This window comes from Rissa tridactyla, chromosome Z (genome assembly GCF_028500815.1).
Source record: "Rissa tridactyla isolate bRisTri1 chromosome Z, bRisTri1.patW.cur.20221130, whole genome shotgun sequence".
Classification (NCBI taxonomy): domain Eukaryota; kingdom Metazoa; phylum Chordata; class Aves; order Charadriiformes; family Laridae; genus Rissa; species Rissa tridactyla.
Window position 1 is genome coordinate 43,108,567 of NC_071497.1, and position 21,900 is coordinate 43,130,466.

Sequence of the window (21,900 nt, forward strand, 5' to 3'; positions counted from 1 at the left end):
GGGAGAGCGCAGCCCAGGTGAAGGCCTACCCGCCTTCCCCCAGCAGCCGCTGGCTCCGCTCCGTTTCTCTCCCGCCGGGCAGCAGCGGCCGGAGCGGCGCAGAGCCGCCGCGCAGGCCGGGCACCGCGCTCCCCCCGCCGGCGGCGGCGCCTGCGCGAGTCCGGGGTGCGGCGGGACGGGGGGGGGGCCGTGACGCGCTGCGGTGCGGGCAGGTTCCTACCGCCGCCGCTCGCATGAAGACGGTGGGGGCGCAGCGCGGAGCCGCCGCCCCGCCGCGGCACGGCGCCCCCGCCTGAGCGCCGCGGGGTGCGGGGTACCCCCCGCTGCCACACCCGGCCCTCGGGACGGCGGCTGAAGGTGAAGCCCCGCGGGCGGGCATCGCTCTCGGCATCGCGGGCCGCAGCGGGGTTAGGGCCGGGCGGGGCGAGGCGCCCGCGGGGAGGGGCTGGGGTTGAGGCGAGGCGAGGGGAGGCGAGGCGGGGCCTGCCCAGCCACCGGCTTTTCCTCGCGCAGGCACCCGCGTACCGGGCGCTGGCGGCCCCCGCCGCTGTTGGGGAGCGGCGGGTGTGCGCGGGCACCCGCCGCCGCGCTCTCCGGGAGCCGCGCCCAGCGCGTCCCCACCTGCGGAGATGGTTACGGACCCTGCGGTAGGAGCGGCGCCGGGGCCTGGCGGGGGTTCGGCGTAGCCGGCGGCCGAGGGGTGCGGTGCGGGGCCCTTCAGCCGCGCTGCCCGGCTGTGCGAGGCGGCCGTACAGCAAGACTTGGTCGTTCCGCTGAGCGGGAAGGCCGTGGGAGACCCCCGGTCCTGCGGCCTCCTGACGGCGCGGGTCCGTGGCCCCTGCCCGGCCTCGCGTGGTAGCGGCGTGGAAAACAGGGCGGCCGGAGTAACGCTAGGTTCGTGCACCGTGCGGCACGGCCGGCTGGACGGCCGCTTGACCTAACGCCCCTTGGTAGGAGTTTATTCACGTTTTGGCGTCTTGTTTTTTTTTTTCCCTTTTCTGCCTCCTCTCACAGCTGTGGAAATGTAGCACAGCAACTATTCCACCAGGCGCCGGTGCAGATGCTCCGCACAGAGAATCGGGGAAACAGGCTGCACGTCGTGGGGCGGGTGGTGTTTTCCTTAAGCATAAACTTCTTTCAGGCACGGAGCTTTGTCAGATGTTTAGTTATCCTGACCTGGATGAACTTCCACTATGTGCACTTAACAGCTGTAAGCTTTCCGTGGTACGTCATAGGCAGTGGTGAAATTTTTCTGTGTACCCGTATGATGTAAAAACACTATGAAACTTCTGTAGAGCCTTATGGTATGAATGTTGATTTTTTTGTGTATTTGTTTTTCTGTCATGAGGGAATTAGCTTTCCAAGGCGTGTATTCCCATTAATGGCGTTCTTTTAGAGAAATACATGTGTGAACTACGTTCATAGGTTATATTTCATGGAAAGGCTTCCCTGTTCTGCAGGTGGTATTTCGGTGCTGCACATAATGATGGGTGACAGGATGCTGCTGATGGGATAGCCCCACCTTCTGGTTAGTCCTTCAGTGAAATCATACTTGTGACTTAAAGAGTTTTTCTGGAAATTATAGCTCATGATATGCATTGTGAATGCGAGTCTGTGTTGGAATATCTTTTTATTTTTTGGGCTGGGGAGTGACAAGGTAATATCCTTTTCTGGTGACCTTCCTATTTAATGTCAAGATTATCACATGCTGATCTTTCAGCAGAACAAATTTTTATTGTTAGTTTCTGATGTCTCCGTTTCCTACTGTGTTTTTCTTTATGCCAGCATAAATTAAGAAAAGTACATTATTATTTTTTTTTAAAGCTTTGTAAAAATAATTTTCTCCTTTCATTTTTTTTCAAAAAGGTGGGAAAGAATGCCAAACCAAGGAGTAGTCTTAGTTGGTAAAGTGATACCTGATCTATGTTTGTGTGAAGTGATACCTGATCTCAGGCTTAGCTTTCAGTTCAGGTTTTGGAGATGGCAATTCTCATACTTAAGTTTTCATATTTAAGAAGTTCACAAATCTTCTTGTAAATTGGAAGCTTTTGAACTTGAAAAATACTTATTTCTCTTGGTGATAAATGCTAACTCACAATCAGCTGGTTGTGGTATTAGTCAGCTTACTGCTGCTGGGAGCAACTTCCCTGAAATTATGTGTGAAAAGCTACAATTAGAGAGGGAAAACTCGGGAGAAGGCTCTCTGAAGTCCCCTTGGCTTACAGAAGGAGCTTGCTGTTTCACCTCGTGTTTAGGTTTTAGTCTATGGAAGAGATTCAGCTTGTCACTCAGCAACTTGTCAGCAATGTATCTTATGATTAGAGACTTTGCAGTCTTTAAAATTCATGGTGATACTCTGCTGGACATATCTGGGAACCACCTGTTTTTTGGCTCGCAACATGTTAGTTGAAACTTCTCCTTGAATTCCAGTATCTGTGAGCTGCTTGCTCTTAGGAGATTGCTCCTGCGATTTGAATTTCTAATGTCCAAAAGAACCGAGTGCTACTCAGGTCACCCCGGCGCTGGACTGTAACTGCAGCAACCGAAAGTGTTTAAGTCCTTGAACAACTTAGAGGGGAAGTCTGGTTTCTTGGAGTGAGTGTGAGCGTGCTGAACAAGGCAGCTGCTTGTATGAGTGCTTAGGAGGGATTTGTGATGGCAGTGTATCTCTGGGTATGTTTTCAAGCCCTGCCACTATCCACAGCTTAACTGTCCAATATCCTGTGCTAAGCATCAAGAAGATTATGGACTGTTCAGTGTGTGTCCTGGATACATGGGCAGTTCAGCATGGTTTACATTTGGAAATACAGTTTTGTGACGGTTAAACATAGAAAGAATGGAAGTAGGGGGGGAGGAGGGGAGCACCCAGACATCCTTCCTTTCTTTTGCAACAGCTGCAGAGGAGGCAGGCCTGAAACTCATCCTAAAAGCTTAATGTATTAAAAGGCACGTATAAATTTTCACTACATCTTTAAAAAAACCTTACAATTTATGAGAAGGAGGATGTCCAGGATTTTGCATTCTGGAGGTAGGTAATACTGTTGTAATTGCTTCAAGTATAATTCATAAGCTAAATGGTACAAATCAAGGTTTTCAAAGTAAGAATGGTTGCTGAGAGTTTTAGGGATTGTGCGAGGATTGTGTTTCTGCGTACTAATGAGGTTGAAGGGCTGGAAGTATATTTGAGTAGGTAAATTTGTAACATGGAGCTACAGATTTCTTTTCTTGTCTTTTTTTATTTCTGGATTAAAACCAGGCTTGAGGGTTTGCTTTAACTCAGCTGGTGAACTATCAAGTCTAATTGTCTGTGTTGATTTCTTTACAGACCAACCTTAGCTGTCAAGAGAGTGTAAGCCAAAGGAGCAGTCACTGGGTTAGAGGCTGGGAAGCACCTCTGACATTTAGCACTGTGTCAATGAAGCGTTTCCAAGAGCTGGGCAAAGTTACTGGGTTTCCAGTTCTTGTTCAGTTTTTGGTCTAGGGAAATGCGTAGTTTCTACTATGACTGTCCTTTCCCTCCTGGCTATTTTTATTGCCCCCTCTCCGTGCCATTCACCTTCTACCTGATGAAAGGGTTATGCTAGCTGGGCAAGAAGTAGCTGACTTTTGCAGTATTTCTGTCAACTTAAATCACGCAAGCTTTGAATGTGATACTCTGTGAGCCTGGTGATGGCAAGTTTGTCGTGTCTGGAAGAGTAACCTTATGCTTGCTGTGCTTGTAACTTTCTAGGAGCTTCTTTCCAGGCAAGAAATGAAGTACTGTTTTCTTATTTTGCTCTTTTCCTGATTTTTTTTTTTTAAGGGACTCACTATTGGATATTTACAGCTTTTTTTTGGCTACACGTATCAGACTTTGTTTTTACAGTTAAGTGGATTGGTGGTAAGCGGCTGCGTGACATAGTTGGCAAGCTGCTGTTCAGGGCTTTGATGCTTCAGTCTTCTGTGCGACTTTATGTATGTCATCTTGAAAGTCTGATTATATGCTGCAGTTTATCTAGTCACGTAAAAAAGTCAACACTTTGCTATAATGCAGCAATGGGTAAACTAATCAGCTGACTCTGTTTCCTACTATAAATGTTTATAGCAAAGGGTACAAGGAAAAGGCAGTAGCTGATTTTCAGAAGTATTTTTTTTCTTTGACTAGAAAGGTTGTTAGCCTTCTCATTTTATTTTGAATTTGAAAATTTTACTCTTTTCCACCAAGAACTTAAGATTTTTTTGCGACTTAGAGGAGTTGGTTAGCTTTAGTCATTAAGTAAAGGGTTATTTTCTGCCATTTCTACATGAAGTCTTACTATTAAATCTGGAAGAAAAGAATCTCTAGTTTTTCTAGTATCTTGAACAAACTTTTTTTTTCATGAAAGGAATACTTTTAGAATCATAGAATCACTTAGGTTGGAAAAGACCCTTGGGATCATCGAGTCCAACCATCAGCTCCACTCTACGAAGTTCTCCCTTACACCATATCCCTTAACACCACATCTAAACGAGTCTTAAACACATTCAGGGATGGTGACTCTGCCACCTCCCTGGGCAGCCTATTCCAGTGTCTGACCACTCTTTCTGTGAAGAACTTTTTCCTAATGTCCAGCCTAAACCTACCCTGCTGCAGCTTAAACCCATTCCCTCTTGTTCTATCACTAATTACCTGTGAGAAGAGACCAGCACCAACCTCTCTGCAATGTCCTTTCAAATAGTTGTAGAGAGTGATGAGGTCTCCCCTCAGCCTCCTCCTCCTCAAACTAAACAGTCCCAGCTCCTTCAGTCGCTCCTCGTAAGATTTATTCTCCAGGCCCTTCACCAGCTTCGTTGCCCTCCTCTGCACTCGCTCCAGCACCTCGATCTCTCTCTCATATTGAGGTGCCCAGAACTGGACACAGTACTCAAGGTGTGGCCTCACCAGTGCTGAGTACAGGGGGACAATCACCTCCCTCCTTCTGCTGGTCACACTATTTCTAATACAAGCCAGGATGCCATTGGCTTTCTTGGCCACCTGGGCACACTGCTGGCTCATGTTCAGCCATTTGTCAATTAGAACCTCCAGGTCCTTTTCTGCCAGGCAGCTCTCCAGCCACACTTCCCCAAGCCTGTAGCGATGCATGGGGTTGTTGTGGCCCAAGTGCAGGACCCGGCACTTGGCCTTGTTGGAGCTCATACCGTTAGCATTGGCCCATCAGTCCAATCTGTCCAAGTCTCTCTGTAGAGCCTCCCTATCCTCATGTAGATCAACACTCCCGCTTAGCTTCATGTCATCTGCAAACTTGCTGATGACACACTCTATGTCCTTATCAAGGTCATCAATAAAGGTGTTAAACAGAAATGGTCCCAACACCGAGCCCTGTGGGACACCACTTGTGACTGGCCGCCAGCTGGATTTAACTCCATTGACCACCACTCTTTGGGACCACCCATCCAGCCAGTGCTTCATCCAGCAGATTGCATGCTCATCCAGGCCATGAGCCGCCAGTTTTTCCATGAGAATTCTATGGGGGACAGTGTCAAATGCTTTTTGAAAGTCTAGGTAGACAATGTCCGCAGCCTTTTTTAATATACTCTTGGGTACGTTATAATTTTTTGATGACACTAAAAGCTTTTTCTACTCTTGCGTATTAAAGTATTAGGAAGAGATAACTGTTTAGTGTGTACTCAAAGCCATTCTGTCCTAATTCACAATTGAATTTAATTTAAGACACAGCTGGTCCTGAAAATTCTCTCGCTTGGGGTTGTTGATTAGGACTTTAGCTCCTATGACACTTCCCCAAAGTTAGACTGGGGATGGGAAGAGTATGGTTTTGTTTCCCCGTTCTTGTAGAAGGTTCAGGAACTGGGCTAGGAATAAGCAACTTCAGAAAACAAATTTTCACTGTCATGTTCATTACAACTCTTCATGTATATGGGTTCTGTTTACTAGATTGCGGTTGAGTACAATGTAGGATTTGCCAACTTGAAATTTAGTTGTGAAGCTTGAAAGATTTCCCCAGGTTTTCAATCGCTAGAGTTTTAAGTTGGATTATAGATAATCAAAACATTTATGTATTGTACTGTGGATTGAGCTTTGAGGATACGAATCAGTTCGTACAAATAACTGTGGCATCTCAAAATGGCCTGTGAGAGTTTTAACCTAATACTAGGTCTCACGTTTTTATTAAGGAAATTATTCAAGTCCAATAACTTCGGTAGTTTGTATGGCTTTAAAATAGAAGTGTTTTCAAAACCCCCAATTTTTCATAAAAATACTTGTGGAAGATGGCACTTGGGGTACTGAACTGGGAAACAATAAGTCATGTGTGAATCAATAAATGATTGATTGAGGGGTTATTTAAGGTGTAATTTATAAGCCCTTTGCAAAGAGAGAGTCATCCTTATCGTACAAGAGGACGAGATGGTGGAGGCAGCACCGCTGTTTTAATAGCAGTGGGCAGTCCTTACTGCTGCCAAAGGAAGAGCACTGTGCTGTCCTGGTGAATGCTTCTTGTATAATCTCAAGTAACATACTGCAGTTTTCCGGATTGTGCAGGGATATTTCTGGGGTTTTGCTGTATACTCCGGGTAGTTTGCTTTTTGGTACTAAGATAGCGACGCTTGCTGCCACGTCTTGCTGCTCATCCTAAATTTTCAGCACAGGGCCTGTTTCTACAAGTGTAAATTTACTTAGGTAAATAGTCTGTTTCTGCAAACAACATACTTCTTCATGTAGTTTACTTTTTTAAGCATAGTATTTTGGAATTAAGATTGCCGAGAGCCCAAAGAATGCAGTAGTCTTTTTATATGGTTGTGTTTAAACAGGCTTTTTCAATGTCTTGAAAAAGAATATTTCAACTTAGGAACAACTGCTGGGATTTTGGGTTATGTGAAATGATATGCTATGAAAGGCCAGTTTGCTTCTGGTTTAATCTGCACTAGGACTGGGGGGGACTCGTGTACTTCTGTGAGAGGTAAAAATGTCTTTTGGAAGCATAGCCCAGAATGCAATCACCTGATCTAGTGAAGGGTTTTGATTTACTGTTTTTCTGCCTAGCATTTATGAAATTTTAAATCATTACATGTTTTCTCAGTTCATGCCTAGTTCCTGTATTTTTTAATTCATTGCTTTTTGACACAATTCTGTCCTCTGAACTTTTGTATTCCTTCCTTTTTGCATACTATGTTTTTTTTATACTACAGAGTTTACAAAGATTTTGCTTAGTTACTTGCTTCCACTATTGGTAAATAAGTATGCAACAAAGAAGTGACTTATTTTGCTGTGCATGTGTTCATTGTTATTTTTTCTATACCTTTCAAATCAGTAACTCCATGATGAGCATACATGAAGTCTGAGCTCTGTCTTTAAAAGTACGTTGAGATGCACCTAGCTTTGGGTACAAAGCAACACATGGAAATACATGTAGATGAACAATCTTGCAGGTTTTGCAAACCTATTATGATAGAGCTACAATAAAACTGAAGCTTTGTTTTGTCTTTTCATTAATATGATTTGATATGTGGTTTTCGTAACTCATTTATTTATGATAATAAAATATCTTCTTTCAATATATAGTGAACAGACCCAAAAAAAGGCTTTTCTTTATAAAGTATACTAGTTAAGAAAAGGAGTTTGTGGAGAATAAAACCACAAAAAATAGAATATCCTGCAAGTAAACCAGATTTAATAGTACCAGTAAACTTTGTATATCCATACTTAGTTTTGATTTTTCTAGTTTCATTAGAAGAAAAGAACAGTTGTCTTTGGAATGTAGTTACACGGTACTTTTCAGGAAAGTCCTAGTATTAACCAGGGTAAATTTCAGAGGTCTCTGGCTTTCTTAAGGAGTTTCTTTTCTGGGTTGTTTTGCTTGTTTGTTTTTCTTGTGTGTGTGTGTGTGTAGGTTTGTTTGTTTTTTGTTTTGTTTTGGTTTTTTGAGGGGGATTGGCATTTTAAGAAAAGAAAATACGAAGATACTGTAAATTTTTTAGTTACACTTACCTGTCCACGACAGTCACGCTCCATGTTAAAGTATTTTGGTCAATTGAAGCATGTGAATTCTGTTTATGTAAACTCAGAATCTCTTCCAGCTTCAGTAGCAGACAGATTATCTTTGCTTTCCCTAAGAGACAGTTCTAATAGCAGGACTTTAGCATGAAAAATGGAATTTTTTCAGCCTGCATGGTCTCAAGAGGTAAGCTTTATCTGGCATGTGTTGTATGTTTTGCTTTCGAGCACGTCTGTTTTTATGGCAGAGTCATTTTGTGCTGTCTGACTAGTACTGCTCCCTTGGCTTGCCATTAGCTTGCAGGGTACTGTTAGATCTGCTTTCCGTGGCAGTTGTTTGAAAACATACTCTTTCGGGAGATTTTCCATTGCAAGAAAATGGGCTTGATGGCTAGACAGTCTTGTATAATTCCCAAATATAGAGAGATATTTTGAATGTATGTATAAAAAACTTCCAGTTTCAGTGAAAAAGAAAAAAGGGGGGGGGGAAAGTCAACCATGAAAGCAGAGCTGCTGTTGGTTAAAATAATTGAGCTTCAGATGTGACGTTACTCTGTGTTTAATATATGAGAATTTCCTTCGGATGTGATGTTATCAAAATGATAATGAAAGTACTCAGCATTGACGTAATGGTGACTATGCATTTTTTTCCTTATTATGTTTGTAAATTAGAGTAAGGATTGGAGTTTGGTTTTGTTTCTGCCTTCTTTACTGTCCCTTAGTCATTAATGGAAGGTAAAAGGCAAAACAATTTACAGTGAATACACTTAACTGCAGGTTCCAGTGCATTTAAGCCATACATCAGTGTACTGAGTTTAATTTGATTTCTTCAGTTTTATTTAGAGATGGCTGTTCAGAGCATGTATAAATTCTACCCGGATGGCTTGCACTAAATAAGGGGTATACTCACTGTCCACTGAAATACGTGCATCAGTTGAAGTACCATAATCTTAAAGAAAATGCAAGCAGAGCAACGTGACAGTGTATGCAAAGTATTTAGTTAGTAGCATTTACTTCTTTTTTTTAATTCCCTCTTTCCATTAATAGGTAGAGGATTGTGAGTAAATTTGATGATTAGGTGGCTTTCTACTGTGGTATGAAGTTCCTGATATTTGTGTGAAAACGAAAAAGGATTCCTCTAGGAGAGAAGACAAACAAGGGGAGGGGGGCAGGCACTGGCCTGATTTTAGTGAAGGGGATTTTTATTGATTTGCCTATATTTTTGAAACGGATGGCATCTTAGGTTTCTCTTCCCTCAAAGCAGCGGATCTAGGATCACAAAAGTAAATGAATGCCTAAAATGGGAATGGGACTTTGATTTCTGGAAGAGTTGGGATCCAGTTTTGACTGTGCAACAGATACAGATATGTGAGATCAGGGAAAAAGAGTTTGTTTGGTATCCCTAGTGAACGCTTTTGGCAAGAAACATCACAAGTACCTGATGTGTGATCTTCAGAGACTGCAGTAAGGAAGGAAACCTCAAACCTGGCAGTTGGCAAAGAAAAGTCCAAATCTAAAAGTTTCTTCATCCACATGGGGAGAACTAGGGCTGATTCTGATATAAGAGAGGATGGCACCACCTGGATTCTGTGACCCTGGTCATAATTCCTTTACGTTTTCTTGCAGAAGCCCTGAGGTCCAGTCACCTGTGCTAGCAGAATGGTATTAGTAGCAAGCGTTAAGATCACAGTACCAGAATTACGAATTCCCCTTTCATGCCCCATGCAGGTTTCTACTTGTGTCAGTAAAATGTCTTCTGAATCCTGTTACAATGTGTGACGAGAATTACTGCTTGCCTGGAGAGGCTGAGCATCTTAGTGTTCTTTTAATGCATATAAATCAATTTAGTATTGATGAAGGTGGTGTCCTTATGAGTCTTCTGTGGTCTAACAGGCACTCCCAGTAATGCCTAATAGATGCGCCTGAATATGAGGTCTGAATGAAATGGTGCCAGTTCTTTTCTTTAGCCATTGTTTTGAGCAAAAGAAAATAATTTTGTAATAGTGCTCACCATTTTGTGCAGTAGCTTTGTGGTTAGAATATTCATCCAAGAAGTAGGAGTCTGGTTTCCATATTATTCTGTTACATTTTAGCACATGCCAAAGCTTACATGAAAGGTAAATATTGAGGGGTATCCTCTGCCCTTTTGCACAAGCTTTGTCAATGAGTGGCAAAGTTTCATAGGGCTGAAAAGACAGATCAGTAGAGGAGGTGAGTCGGTGGCTCAGTGACAAAGAATTCACCTACAAGGGAGACAAACATGTCACATAGGCATGTCTTTGTTTTTCTGTGGAGAAAGGAAAAGGTGAAGATTATGTATAACTTCTTGCAGTTCATTTAAGTTATCTTGGTGTTGGTGGCATTATTATAGTGAGTGCAGCTTTCTTACTTGGAACTTTACCTGTCTGGAGAAGTTTCCTGTGAAGAAGCTGCCTGTTTCCCTGGTGCAGGTGGGAGGATGGAGGGGATAGCATTCCACAGAAAATACGAAAAGGCAGAGGAAGATTGCACAGAATCCAGCACATGTCAGCTTGGAGTTTAATGAGTCAGCACTTCATGCTCTCCTCTGTTCCCCTCCAGCTTGAGGCTTATTTTTATTAATTGTTGTTGGTCTTTTAAATGTGGAAGAACTTAGGCTAATTTACCCTCTGCCCTGCTGCCACTGGCAGGCAACTGAGACTCATGCACCTTCTGCTTTTACCTTTCCATCAATCCTTTATTCAAAATAAGCATAATATTAAAAGTTTTTTAAATAGTTTAGAAGTGACTTCTTTGCATCACCTAGTAAAATGCTAAAGAGAGATTTTGTTGCTTTAGTATGCATAACTGTTCCACCACAACTCTCTGGATTGCTGATATGTGCATTTTTATCTCTTTTATTTTTCTCCCTGCTCCTTCTCACTGTTTTTCTTGTTTGTTTGTTTTTTTGTTTGGTGGGTTTTTGTGTTGTTTTTTTGTTTGGTTTTGGTTTTTTTTTTTTTTTTTTGCGAGGGTTCCTGTGCTTTTTCTTATCTGCTTGTCTTTTCCCGTCGACCTGGAGCATTTGCACATTAGTGCTTACGGAAATACTTTGTGGTGAATTTAGAGCAAAACAAATTAAGACCTTGCAGTTCAAGATAGTTCAGCTCTGTAGCTGGCTCCACTTGTACAGCAGTTCAGTACACTATAATATGTAGACGCTGTTGGCACTGGCAGACTGTTCATCATCTGTCTGACAGCGGGTCAACACTGCAAGCAAAACGGCACTTGGCTATTTGAATTCAAGAATCTAGTATTTTCTCCCCAGTAAGACCTGCAACCTGGTTAGAATAATCCAGACCTTATAATTTATGAAGTTGTCTGCATTGTGATGCACACAGCTATTCTTCTCTAACTATTCATTTTCTTTGAAGGAAGTCAAGATAGTTTACATGTGAAGGGTACTTGAAGAAATCTAGGACACCTGTTAACTTGAGTCAAGCTGGAATTCTTGTGAAAAGTTGAGCAGTTGCTTGCTGGCTGCTGGGAAAAGATTCTGCTTTCAGGTAAGTCTGGAAAGAAGCTTGATTCATACTTCATCTGCCTTAGGGTTTTAGCAGTTGTGGAGTGGAATTTACCAGTAAAAAAACCCTGATTATTTTATGTGCTGAATAACAAGATTTTGAGAAGTCTTGCAGATTTCTTTTTTAGGGGGGTGCAGGGCTCTGTGTGTGTGCTTGACTGAATTTCTTGCCTGTATTTCCTAAGAGAACGAGTGCTTTATTTTCTTCATTCTCCACCACCCGTATCTTTGAACATCATTTTTTCCTTTTACTCTGTCTTCTACCTTAAAACTAACCACTGTGCCCTTTGACGACACTGTTGTGTTTGTTGTTTTTCCAGTGGGAGCGTTTGTCATTCATACTAAATCCCAAATGCTACTGAGGTTCAGTTAATGGTCCTGTAGACTGCAACCTTAATTGCTTGGAGGCACCGTTTGAGGAAGCGGTGTACCCTGAGGACACTATGTCCTTAAAAGGATAGGAAAATTGAGTTCTTAGCACGATATGGTTTCTGTCCAAGAAATGTATTCAGGTCTTGCTTAAATAAGAACACCAAACACTCCATGTTTCTCACTGTGCCTCTAGTCCTGGTTATCCTATAGGTACATGAAATGGCAGTCATAAATAAGTCTGTTGTGGCATCTCACAACATTGTCAGTTAAGTTTAAAGAAGTGTATTTACTGGCTTCAGCAAAAGCTTTCTTCAATAAAATTCTGTCATGGACATGAAAATATTGTCTGTTAAGTAACTGATATGAATTTCTGTTTTATTGTAATCAGGCTCTCTGAGCTTCATAGGACTGAATTATAATGCAGAATCATACTCTATAATTATATTGCAATAGTTTATTTTAAAAGCTGGATCAAATAAATTGAAGAGAGAAGAGCTTGTGACAGTGTGGAGAAACGTAATCAATGGGAATTAACTTGTTTAATGCTTCTAGTATAGAGACATCCAATATGGTGGTAGCATTTAATCATTAAAGAACGAAAGATATTGATAATTTTTAGTTTAATATCTTCCAGGTTATTGGAGATGGTGATTTGAAGAATCAGGTTTCCGATATGAACAAATTAAAAACATCATCTGAAAAAAGGTAAATTTAAAACTATAGTGACTTCTCAACAATCAAGCTATTTGAGATTTGTGAAAAAGCAGTCTTTATCTTAAGATAAAAAAATATACATTATGGGTCCCTAGTAAGTATGTGTAAGTTGATATCCTGAAACACTGACGGAGTCAATATTGGTTAGCATAAAGTAGCTTCACATTTAATAAATAACTTTTTAAATGTAAAAATTTCAGTGTATGTTCAAATATAAAATATACATTAAATTTCATTGAAACAATTATCAATAAATTTAATCATTTCCTGCAAACATTGGCAAAACATAAAATTACTTTTACTGAAGGAATTAAAGGCCAACTTTATAATACTATATAAGAAGCCATGAATTTGTCATAAGAAGCATATCATTCTCTGACAGTCCTGCAATCCAACATAGATCTAGGATAAACAAGAGTGAGATTACAGAAAGGTTTCAAGCGTTGCAAAGTTGTGTTTGTTATTTTCATGATAACTTGTTTTAGCAAATATTCTGAAAAAGTCACGAGATTATCTATGGAAAGCAACATGTTTGTTAAGCATCAGGAAACTATTGAAAGGCTTTCTTTCTGTCTTTACTCCTTTCTTAAGCTATCACAGGTTAAAACGCCTCGTTAAATCAAACCATCTAATCAGATTTTAAAAAAAACATGGCAAAATAGAGATTTTTAGCTTAGGTCTTAGTTCTCTGAAATACCAGTTATTTTCTAAATGAGTGGATGAATTTGCATGAAGGACATGCTTTACTGTGCGTTGAAGTTATATCTTGTGATGGATTTAAAATTTGAATTTAAATGCTTGCATTTAGAATCATCTTTGCTTTTGCTGACTTCAGCAGTGGAATGGCTTGATATCAGAGAGTGGCCATTCCTGTTTGTTTGAGGAATGGATCAAAAGAAATAGTAAAGAAACTATCATGTTTTCTACTTATGATATATTAGTTTCTTAGGTATCATGATAAGCAAAGTCAAACTCTCAGTCAGCAATGGGTATTCTTGGAAATAATACTAATTATAATACATAAAGTATACTATCACAAAAATTACTAGATTTTTGCAGAGTGGCTACTAAAGTGCCATTTATTCTTCTTTAGTTATTGAATTAAAATGGAAGTTTCCATCCTGCAATTCAAAATAGTTGTTCCATAAACCGTGAATAAATTACGGTGAATTTATTGTACAGAGATAGCTATGAACTTATCAGAAATACCAGCTTGCTAAAGATTATTTGGTAACTGGGGAGGTGGTTGAGGGGAAAAAAAATTAGAAAAGGTTTGCCTTGTGATAAAATGAAAACAAACTCAGGAGAAGCCTACCTACTTTAAAATAGTTTTTTAAAGGCTCACTGTAACATGCTGAAACACAGTTTGCTGTGGGGGGAGAAAACACTCGCTGATACTTCAGTGTGCTGGCTGGTCAGCCAGTAGTTTCAGAGGAAGTAGGAACAGTTGGGAAACTGAAGGCTTCTGGTTACTTCCTTTATTTGACTGTTATCTTTTGGAAAGCTTCTTGCAAGGTGAGGAGCCAAAAACGATTCTAAGATAACTGAATTTTTATAAACTCACTTTATAAGTAGCTATAAGTGGCTGCCATGACAGCCATTGGAGTTACCTTTCTCATTGTGGGCACTTAGAAAGGTGTAATGATGTGTTTTAGCATTTGAGTAGTGAAAGTCATGTGCAGTGAGCGAGTGGGGAGTTGTGAATCCAGCACTTCATAATCACAGTAAGAATGCTTAAACCTTTGGGGAGTTGCTGGGACTGAAAGAAATGTCCCTGCAGTGAAAAAAATGGTCTTTGAGTAGATGTTTTCTTGTTGGTGGAGTTCTCTTTCAAATGTGAACTCTTGACATCCTGTGTTCCTCACTGTCTGGGCAGTTGCTTCCTCTGTATGTAGTCATACCTTTCCTAACCAGAGAAAGAGGAAATACACAAAGCTCTCTGGTTAGCTGGAGTCACACCGTACACTTTGGCAACAGCTGAGATGACGGCAAACTTGGTCATGCTTCCTTTCTGCAAGTAAGATGGTGGTGTGATGGGTGTTTTGAGCTGCAGCATTTGAACATGGGATGGAGAAAGTGTTTCCTGCTTATGGAGACAGGCACTGTATGGGATCAAATAAGCCTGGTAAACTTCACCTCAGGGTGCTTATTCTGGGTTGCTAAATCCATCCCAGAATAATAATTATCAGTTGTCTTCAGAACTCATGAGATTTGGGTTAAGTAGTGAAAGACAGAGAAAGCAAACCTAACGGTTGTGTCTGTGAGAGTCAGGGAGCAGAAACCGAGTAGCTGTAGGGCAGCCACCTTCTCTTCTTTGCACAGAAGGATCCTGGAAGAGGTAACCAAATGGGTGAGGCTGCAAACAGCCAACGGTGTTTTGAGTTGATCTTGAAAAAGCATCTGATCTTTTCATGTGTGAGAGAGTAACAGGTCCCATGGGCAGGAAAGTGGCATTAAAGTACCACAGATGTGTTTAAAGCTTTACTTAAAATAACCATTGCATATGACTGCCATCAGGAAGCTAAAGCGAGTGCTCTGTCCACGTGCTCTGGCGTAGGGCACTGGCTGGATACCAGAGCAGTGGTAGGTGGTTGCTGTCAGAAGGAAATAGTGCACAGTTTGTTTCTGCACATGCTTTTTCTTTCCCTTTCTGGTTACAATTAATGACTGAAAATATTTTGAGCTTTGACTAATGATCTGAAAGAGGAGGAACAGTTCTGGTTAAAATTGCAGGCAGCTTGAAGCTGGAGATATCTGCAAAAATGTTGGAGGACCAAATGATTTCAAAATGCTCTTGTGAAATGCAGAAAATGGTTAAAAATATTTGATGGAAGTATGTGTAAAGTACTGTGCTCGGAGAGGTATACCCCTGGAACAGATAACGGACAGTCACATTTGTAGTGAGGAGAGCCAGAAATCACAAGATTAAACTGCAGGGAGAAAAACTTTCCAGTGAAGGGATTCCAAGTGTTTGAACAAAGTTGTGTTTGGTTATTGAATCCCCATTTTTGCTGGCTGCTGAGGACTGGTTGGGCCTATCCCTGTCATGAAGAGCACCTGTGGTGTTCATCCAGCTCTGTAGTTATATGACCTTATAAAGTTTCTTCTGGTGCTCCTTAGTTATGTTTTTGATAACTAAAGATAGTAGAGAGTATGTAACCTTCAGTGGCTACAGAGTGCACTTGTGAGAAGGCTTTAGAATGGGTGGGGTGAAAAATGTCTCTTTTAGTAACAAGAAGGCTTTGTCACATTTTGGGGAAACATGTCTTGTATGAAAGGCTGGCCACAGTGTTCGGGGTTTTCCTGTGAGGTTCTGCAATGTCAGCAGCTTAAGAGGAAATCATGCTCTGACAGGACACAGTTTTTATCGTGCTATTCTGACTATTTCTGTGGTTCACCTAGCTGTTGGATTAAAAATACTGAATTCCATGGGGTCTTTCTGTTTTGGAGAGCTGTCTTCTAGATTTAGATGCTGAACAGTTTGTTAGTCAAAACATATGTATTTGCATTGTAAATATCAGAAAGAGTCCCACTGCAAATTGGGTTTGCATTTTGTTCTTGGGTGAAATGGGTTGTCACAGCAGTACTACGTGCGGAAGCAGTCAGTCAGGCTTGCTGCTGTAATTTTTGTCCTACAGCCTTTTTGATTTACTGTGCAGACATTGAAATCTGTGTCCTGGTTTGAGGTAAAACAGAACCAATTTTCTGATTTTTAATTTTACTTTTTAGCTGGGCCTCTTCTAACTAACTAAAGTCTGAAATTAACAGCACATTGTTCAGAAACTGTTCACTCAGAGTGATAAGACCTGATTATACCAAGGAACGGTATGCACAGGGGCTCTTGCTTAGACTTATTGCTATAACAACCAAGGTCACCTAACTTCGCTGTTTTGCCCCGTTGGAGGGTCGGAAGCGGAGAAGTGTAGAGACGTCCCACCTGCAGGGAGGAGCAGACGGGACAGGTGACCCAAAACTGACCAACAGGGCATTCCATCCCATCTGCATCATGCTCAGTATAAAAGCTGAGGGATCAAAGGGGCAAGGCTGCTTTGGCTCGCTCTTTCTTCAATGGCGGACGTCTGAGGAGGACCCTGTCTGTTCGTCTGCCTTTGGTTCTGATCTGAGCATTCCTGACTCTAGTTTGGCAATTCAGCTCCTGTCCGTCGCTGACTCCAGTCTGGGACTTTTCCCTGTGTCTGCTGGCGATCGTCATCCTGGGAGCTGAATACGGTTTTGTATATATTGTATACTTTTTTTCTTCTTTAATTTTTATTTTTCTATGATTATTTAATATTTTCTTATTTATTATTATTTTCATTAAAGTAGTTTAGTTCTTTTTCTAAACTCGTAAATCTCCTTATCCCTTCCTCTCCTCTCTGAGGAGCAGGGGGGGCCCATCTGTCATTCTGATTGGCCAGTCTGGCCAAAACCACGACAATCTGTCACAGCATTATAACCACTATGTTATATTAGAGTAGAATATTAATAAATAAGAATACGATTCTTCTTCAAGAAGAAAACTCAGCTGTAGCTAAGAGGAAGGCAGGTCTTTAATTTATATTTCAGCATAGACTCTGGGCTGGTCTTATTTTCAAGGACACTTTATTTGGTATGCTGAAAACATGAAGTTTATTTGGCTATATTTCTGTTGGAAGACTTCTTGCAAGATGAAGAGCCTAAAACCATTCTAAAGATATTTCTTTAACTGCTACGAGTACTCATTGCTCTTGATAGAAACCCTGTCCCCCGGGAGGATAGTATACCTCTTAATCTTAGGACTTAAATCATTATACCAGCCAGTAGTGAGAATGACTTATTTCAACCTTTTAAAGCTGTTTGTAAGTATGGAGAAATTATGTTAGATGCTAACTTTATGTACATGGTAAATTACTTCCATGTGCCAGTGTTGTTTGGATTTTGCAGGCCACAGCAGTCAAAAATCAGGTTTGCTGTAAATGAGTCTTGTCTTTATGAAAACTTACATTTTCCTTTTTTCTTTGTTCCTAAGGATCATATTAGCTTTCTTGGGTTGTTTCCAGCTTTAAAACTACATTTATTTCATTGTGAGACCAATGATATACCACAGTGGAAATTATATATACATACTGTTAAGTGAAAAGGGGCAAAGCGGTTTTGGCAGAAAATAAACCCCCTTGCGTTCTACCACTCCTCACCGAGGTGGGAGGCTAGGTGCGGCTAGGTTTAAATTCTGAGTGATGCCCAATTCAGCACTATCAGTCCAATCGTGTCTAATATGTATTAAACTGTTACGATTTGGATACACTAATAGTGGACTGCACCTTCAGTCTATTCGTGCTCCTGAACTAGCACGGCCTCTCTCAAGTCTTTGGTCGCGTTCAGTGAGAAATCGAAACGACTAGCTACTTAAACAGTGCAGTTTATTTAAACAACAGATATACAGGTTCTTAGGATTGCCGGTGATAAATACACCGTCTGCAAAGTGCGTGCAAATAAAGATATTGTTAAGTATACAAAACGCACAACAAAGTTATAAACAATACAGCCTGGCTATAAATATAGGAGAGAGATTCTCTAGAGAAATTTCTAAGTTTCCTGAGAAAGCACTCAGTATAATCAAAGTCTTACCCAAAGGCGTCCCTGTGTTGTGGGGGAGTGGGGTGGGGAGGAAAGAAAGGCTCAGCCCGTCAACCGATCCAGGAAATCAGTGATGGAATTCTTCGTGATCGTATCTTCCCTGCGTATCCCCCCACTCTTGGGCTATTTTTATACTATTTGTTATCTTCAAGGTGGAGTTTGAATTACTTTAGTCATACATACTTTTATTATGTTTGGTGTAAAATTCTCTCACTTCACAATTAAAGGTATAGTTTACAAGAAATTCAGGGCGCAGACTCAAGGAGTGGTTGCACCTTAGAGGCACGTGGCCTTCGGGATGGAGGTGTGTTTTGGTATTATAACAACATTATAATGAGCAAAGTTTGCACAAAGGACAGCATTTCATCAAAATTTGACAAAATGTTGGCTCCAAGTATCGAGTGGGCAGCTAATTGGCAGCTTATCTGTTTCATGGTATCATCCCATTCCCACATCTGCTATACATCATAAGGTAAAGCTGCAGAATAATTGCATCCCATCCCATACCTCATGCAGCTTCACAAGCATCCTGATCAGGGAACCACAGGTGTTGTATTCTTCATGCCAGCTGCAGCTGTTTTCTACCTCAGAAGCCTCTTGATTTTATACTTTTCCTTAATGTTTGAACAATGCTGTACTTTTGTATTTTTAGCCAATTTAGTAATTATTCCACACACATACACACACAAATTGAAGCAGCATTTCTCATACACATTGGCTTATATGTGGGTTGGCTAGACTCTGAAGGTTTAGAATGTGGAGCTGGTGAAGATAAAATCCTTTGGACGTTTGATAGTTCATATACCAGGTCAACAGAGCTTGTGGATTCCGTTAAAATCTTGGGTTTATTTTGGGGTATTTCAAGTTCAGTGGATAAATGGAGGAGTAGAAATAAACAAAATGAAGCTTATGCAAGTAATAAAAGTTTTATACTATTCAGCCTGGTTTTGGATTATGTGAAAGGATTGGAAGAATTATGCTTTACTTATACAAGGAAAATAATATTTCAGCCACCAAGACAGACTTCTTTTAGTTCAAAAAAATACTTTTAACTCAAAGTCTAGCAAAAGATTGAGGTGATATACTTCTCAATATAAAATTATTTAGATGTCTCATTTAGATGTCAGTATGGAAAAGTGACAGTGGTGGAAGCAGTTTCCTCAACAGCTGTTACATCAGTTTGTTTTCACAGCAGTACAACCTTTGCTGTCAGCTACCTTTTTCCTTAATTGTAATGTTTTTTTTTCACACATCTAAATTAATTATTTTGGTAGAGTTAACTGTAAATGTGAAACCTTTTCACAGATGTAAAGTACAAATCAAGGAATAATAATTCCTCATTGTTATAAGCAAAGCTGACAGTATTTATAAAGCTAATGTTATATACTTAAGTTTCATTGCATTCTTTCTGTTTAATCTGCCTGTCTTTATGTATCATAGAATCATAGAATGTGTTGGGTTGGAAGGGACCTTCAAAAGCCATCTAGTACAACCCCCCTGCAGTAAGCAGGGACATCTTTGACTAGATCAGGTTGCTCAGAGCCTCATCCAGCCTGGCCTTGAACGTCTCCAGGGACGGGGCCTCCACCACCTTTCTGGGCAACCTGTTCCCGTGTCTCGCCACCCTCATTGTAAAGAACTTCCTAACGTCTAATCTAAACCTACCCTGCTCTAGTTTAAAACCATTGCCCCTCGTCCTATCACTACAGGCCCTTGCAAACAGCCCCTCCCCAGCTTTCGTGTAGGCCCCCTTCAGGTACTGGAAAGACGCTATAAGGTCTCCCTGGAGCCTTCTCTTCTCCAGGCTGAACAACCCCAGATCTCTCAGCCTGTCTTCGCAGGAGAGGTGCTCCAGCCCTTAGATCATCTTCATGGCCCTCCTCTGGACCGGCTCCAACAGGTCCATGTCCTTCTTGTGCTGAGGGTTCCAGAGCTGGACACAGGACTCTGGGTGGCGTCTCATAAGAGCAGAGTAGAGGGGGAGAATCACCTCTCTGTATCTGCTGGCCACAGTTCTTTTGATGCAGCCCAGGATGCAATTGGCCTTCTGGGCTGCAAGCACACATTGTTAGCTCATGTCCAGCTTTTCATCCACCAGTAGCCCCAGGTCCTTTTCCGCAGGGCTGCTCTCTATCATGTCAGACACCAGCCTGTATTGATCATGAGGATTGTCCCGACCCAAGTGTAGGACCTTACACTTGGCCTTGTTGATCTTCACAAGGTTTGCTCGAGCCCACCTCTCAAACTCATCCAGGTCCCTCTGGATGACATCCTGTTCCTCTGACCTGTCAACCACACCACTTAACTTGGTGTTGTTGGCAAACTTGCTGAGGGTGAACTTGATCCCAGTGTCTAAATCATTGATGAAGATGTTGAACAACACCAGTCCCAGTATGGATCCCTGAGGGACACAACTCGTCACCCCTCTCCATCTGGATATCGAGCTGTTGACCACTACCCTGTGGATGTGACTATCCAGCCAGTTCCTTATCCACCGAACAGTCCATCCATCAAATCCATATCTCTCCAACTTAGAGAGAAGGATGTTGTGGGGGACCATGTCAAAGGCCTTGCAGAAGTCCAGGTAGATGATATCTGTTGCTCTTCCCTAGTCCACTGACACAGTCACTCCATTGTAGAAAGCCACCAGGTTGGTCAGACAGGACTTGCCCCTGGTGAAGCCATGCTGGCTGTCTCGAATCACCTCCTTGTCCTCCATGTGCCTTAGCATAGCTTCTAGGAGGATCTGTTCTATGATCTTCCCAGGCACAGAGGTGAGGCTGACAGGTCAGTAATTCCCAGGGTCCTTCTTTCTACCCTTTTTAAAAATGGGTGTGATGTTTCCCTTTTTCCAGTCACCAGGGACTTCACGTGACTGCCATGACTTTTCAAATATCATGGAGAGTGGCTTGGCAACTACATCATCCATTTCCCTCAGGAGTCCGGGGTGCATCTCATCAGATCCCATAGACTTGTATATGTTCAGGTTCCTCAGATGGTCACGAACCTTGTCTTCACTTACAGTGGGAGGGACTTTGTCCTGCAGGTCCCCATCTTGTGTTCCTTCAACTTGTGAGGCGCGAGGAGAGAAAGGCTGGCAGTGAAGACCGAGGCAAAAAAGTTGTTGAGAACTTCAGCCTTCTCCTAGTCTGTTGTTACTAGTTTGCCGTTCTTGGTCATCAGGGAGGGTATGCTTTCTTTAACCTTCGTTTTCTGGTTGACATACCTGTAGAAGCCCTTCTTATTATTCTTTGCATCCCTTGCCAAGCTCAGCTCCAGACATGCCTTGGCCTTCCTGACCTCATCCCTACATAACCGGGCAGCATCCCTAACTCTTCCCAGGACACCTGATTCTGCTTGAACTGCCTGTGCAATTCCTTCTTGCCTTTTAGTTTGACCAGCAGGTCCCAACTCAGCCATGCTGGTCTCTTCCCTTTCTTGCTTGATTTTTTACAGCTGGGCATCGAGAGCTCTTGTTCTTTATGGAAAGTATCCTTGGAGATCTGCCAGCTCTGTTCTGTCCTCTTGTCTCTGAGGACCATTTCCTAGGGGGTCCTATTAACTAGAGCTGGAGATTTGCTTTCCTAAAATTCAGAGTCCTGACCAGGCTCTTGATCTGGCACATACCCCTCAGGACTGTGAACTCCACCAGTGTGTGGTCACTACAGCCCAGGCTGCCTCCGATCTT

General features: G+C 41.9%; 1 protein-coding gene across 10 annotated transcripts in view; it reads left to right on the forward strand.

Moving 5' to 3' along the window:
- The window catches only part of AGTPBP1 (ATP/GTP binding carboxypeptidase 1), a 106,255-nt gene continuing 84,355 nt past the window's right edge, over nucleotides 1-21,900 (forward strand). For 4 of the 10 annotated variants that reach the window (XR_008463934.1, XR_008463935.1, XM_054186817.1 and 1 more), the window contains exons 1-3: nucleotides 224-357; nucleotides 11,362-11,493; nucleotides 12,517-12,587. Coding sequence is in view for 7 of the 10 variants with exons in the window: in XM_054186817.1 (XP_054042792.1) it covers nucleotides 12,556-12,587 (32 nt within the window). In the remaining 3 variants the exon portion in view is untranslated. Of the gene's footprint in view, nucleotides 18-223; nucleotides 358-503; nucleotides 648-689; nucleotides 951-11,361; nucleotides 11,494-12,516; nucleotides 12,588-21,900 lie in introns of those variants that run through there. The other 6 variants (XM_054186815.1, XM_054186811.1, XM_054186813.1 and 3 more) reach the window with 6 other exon arrangements.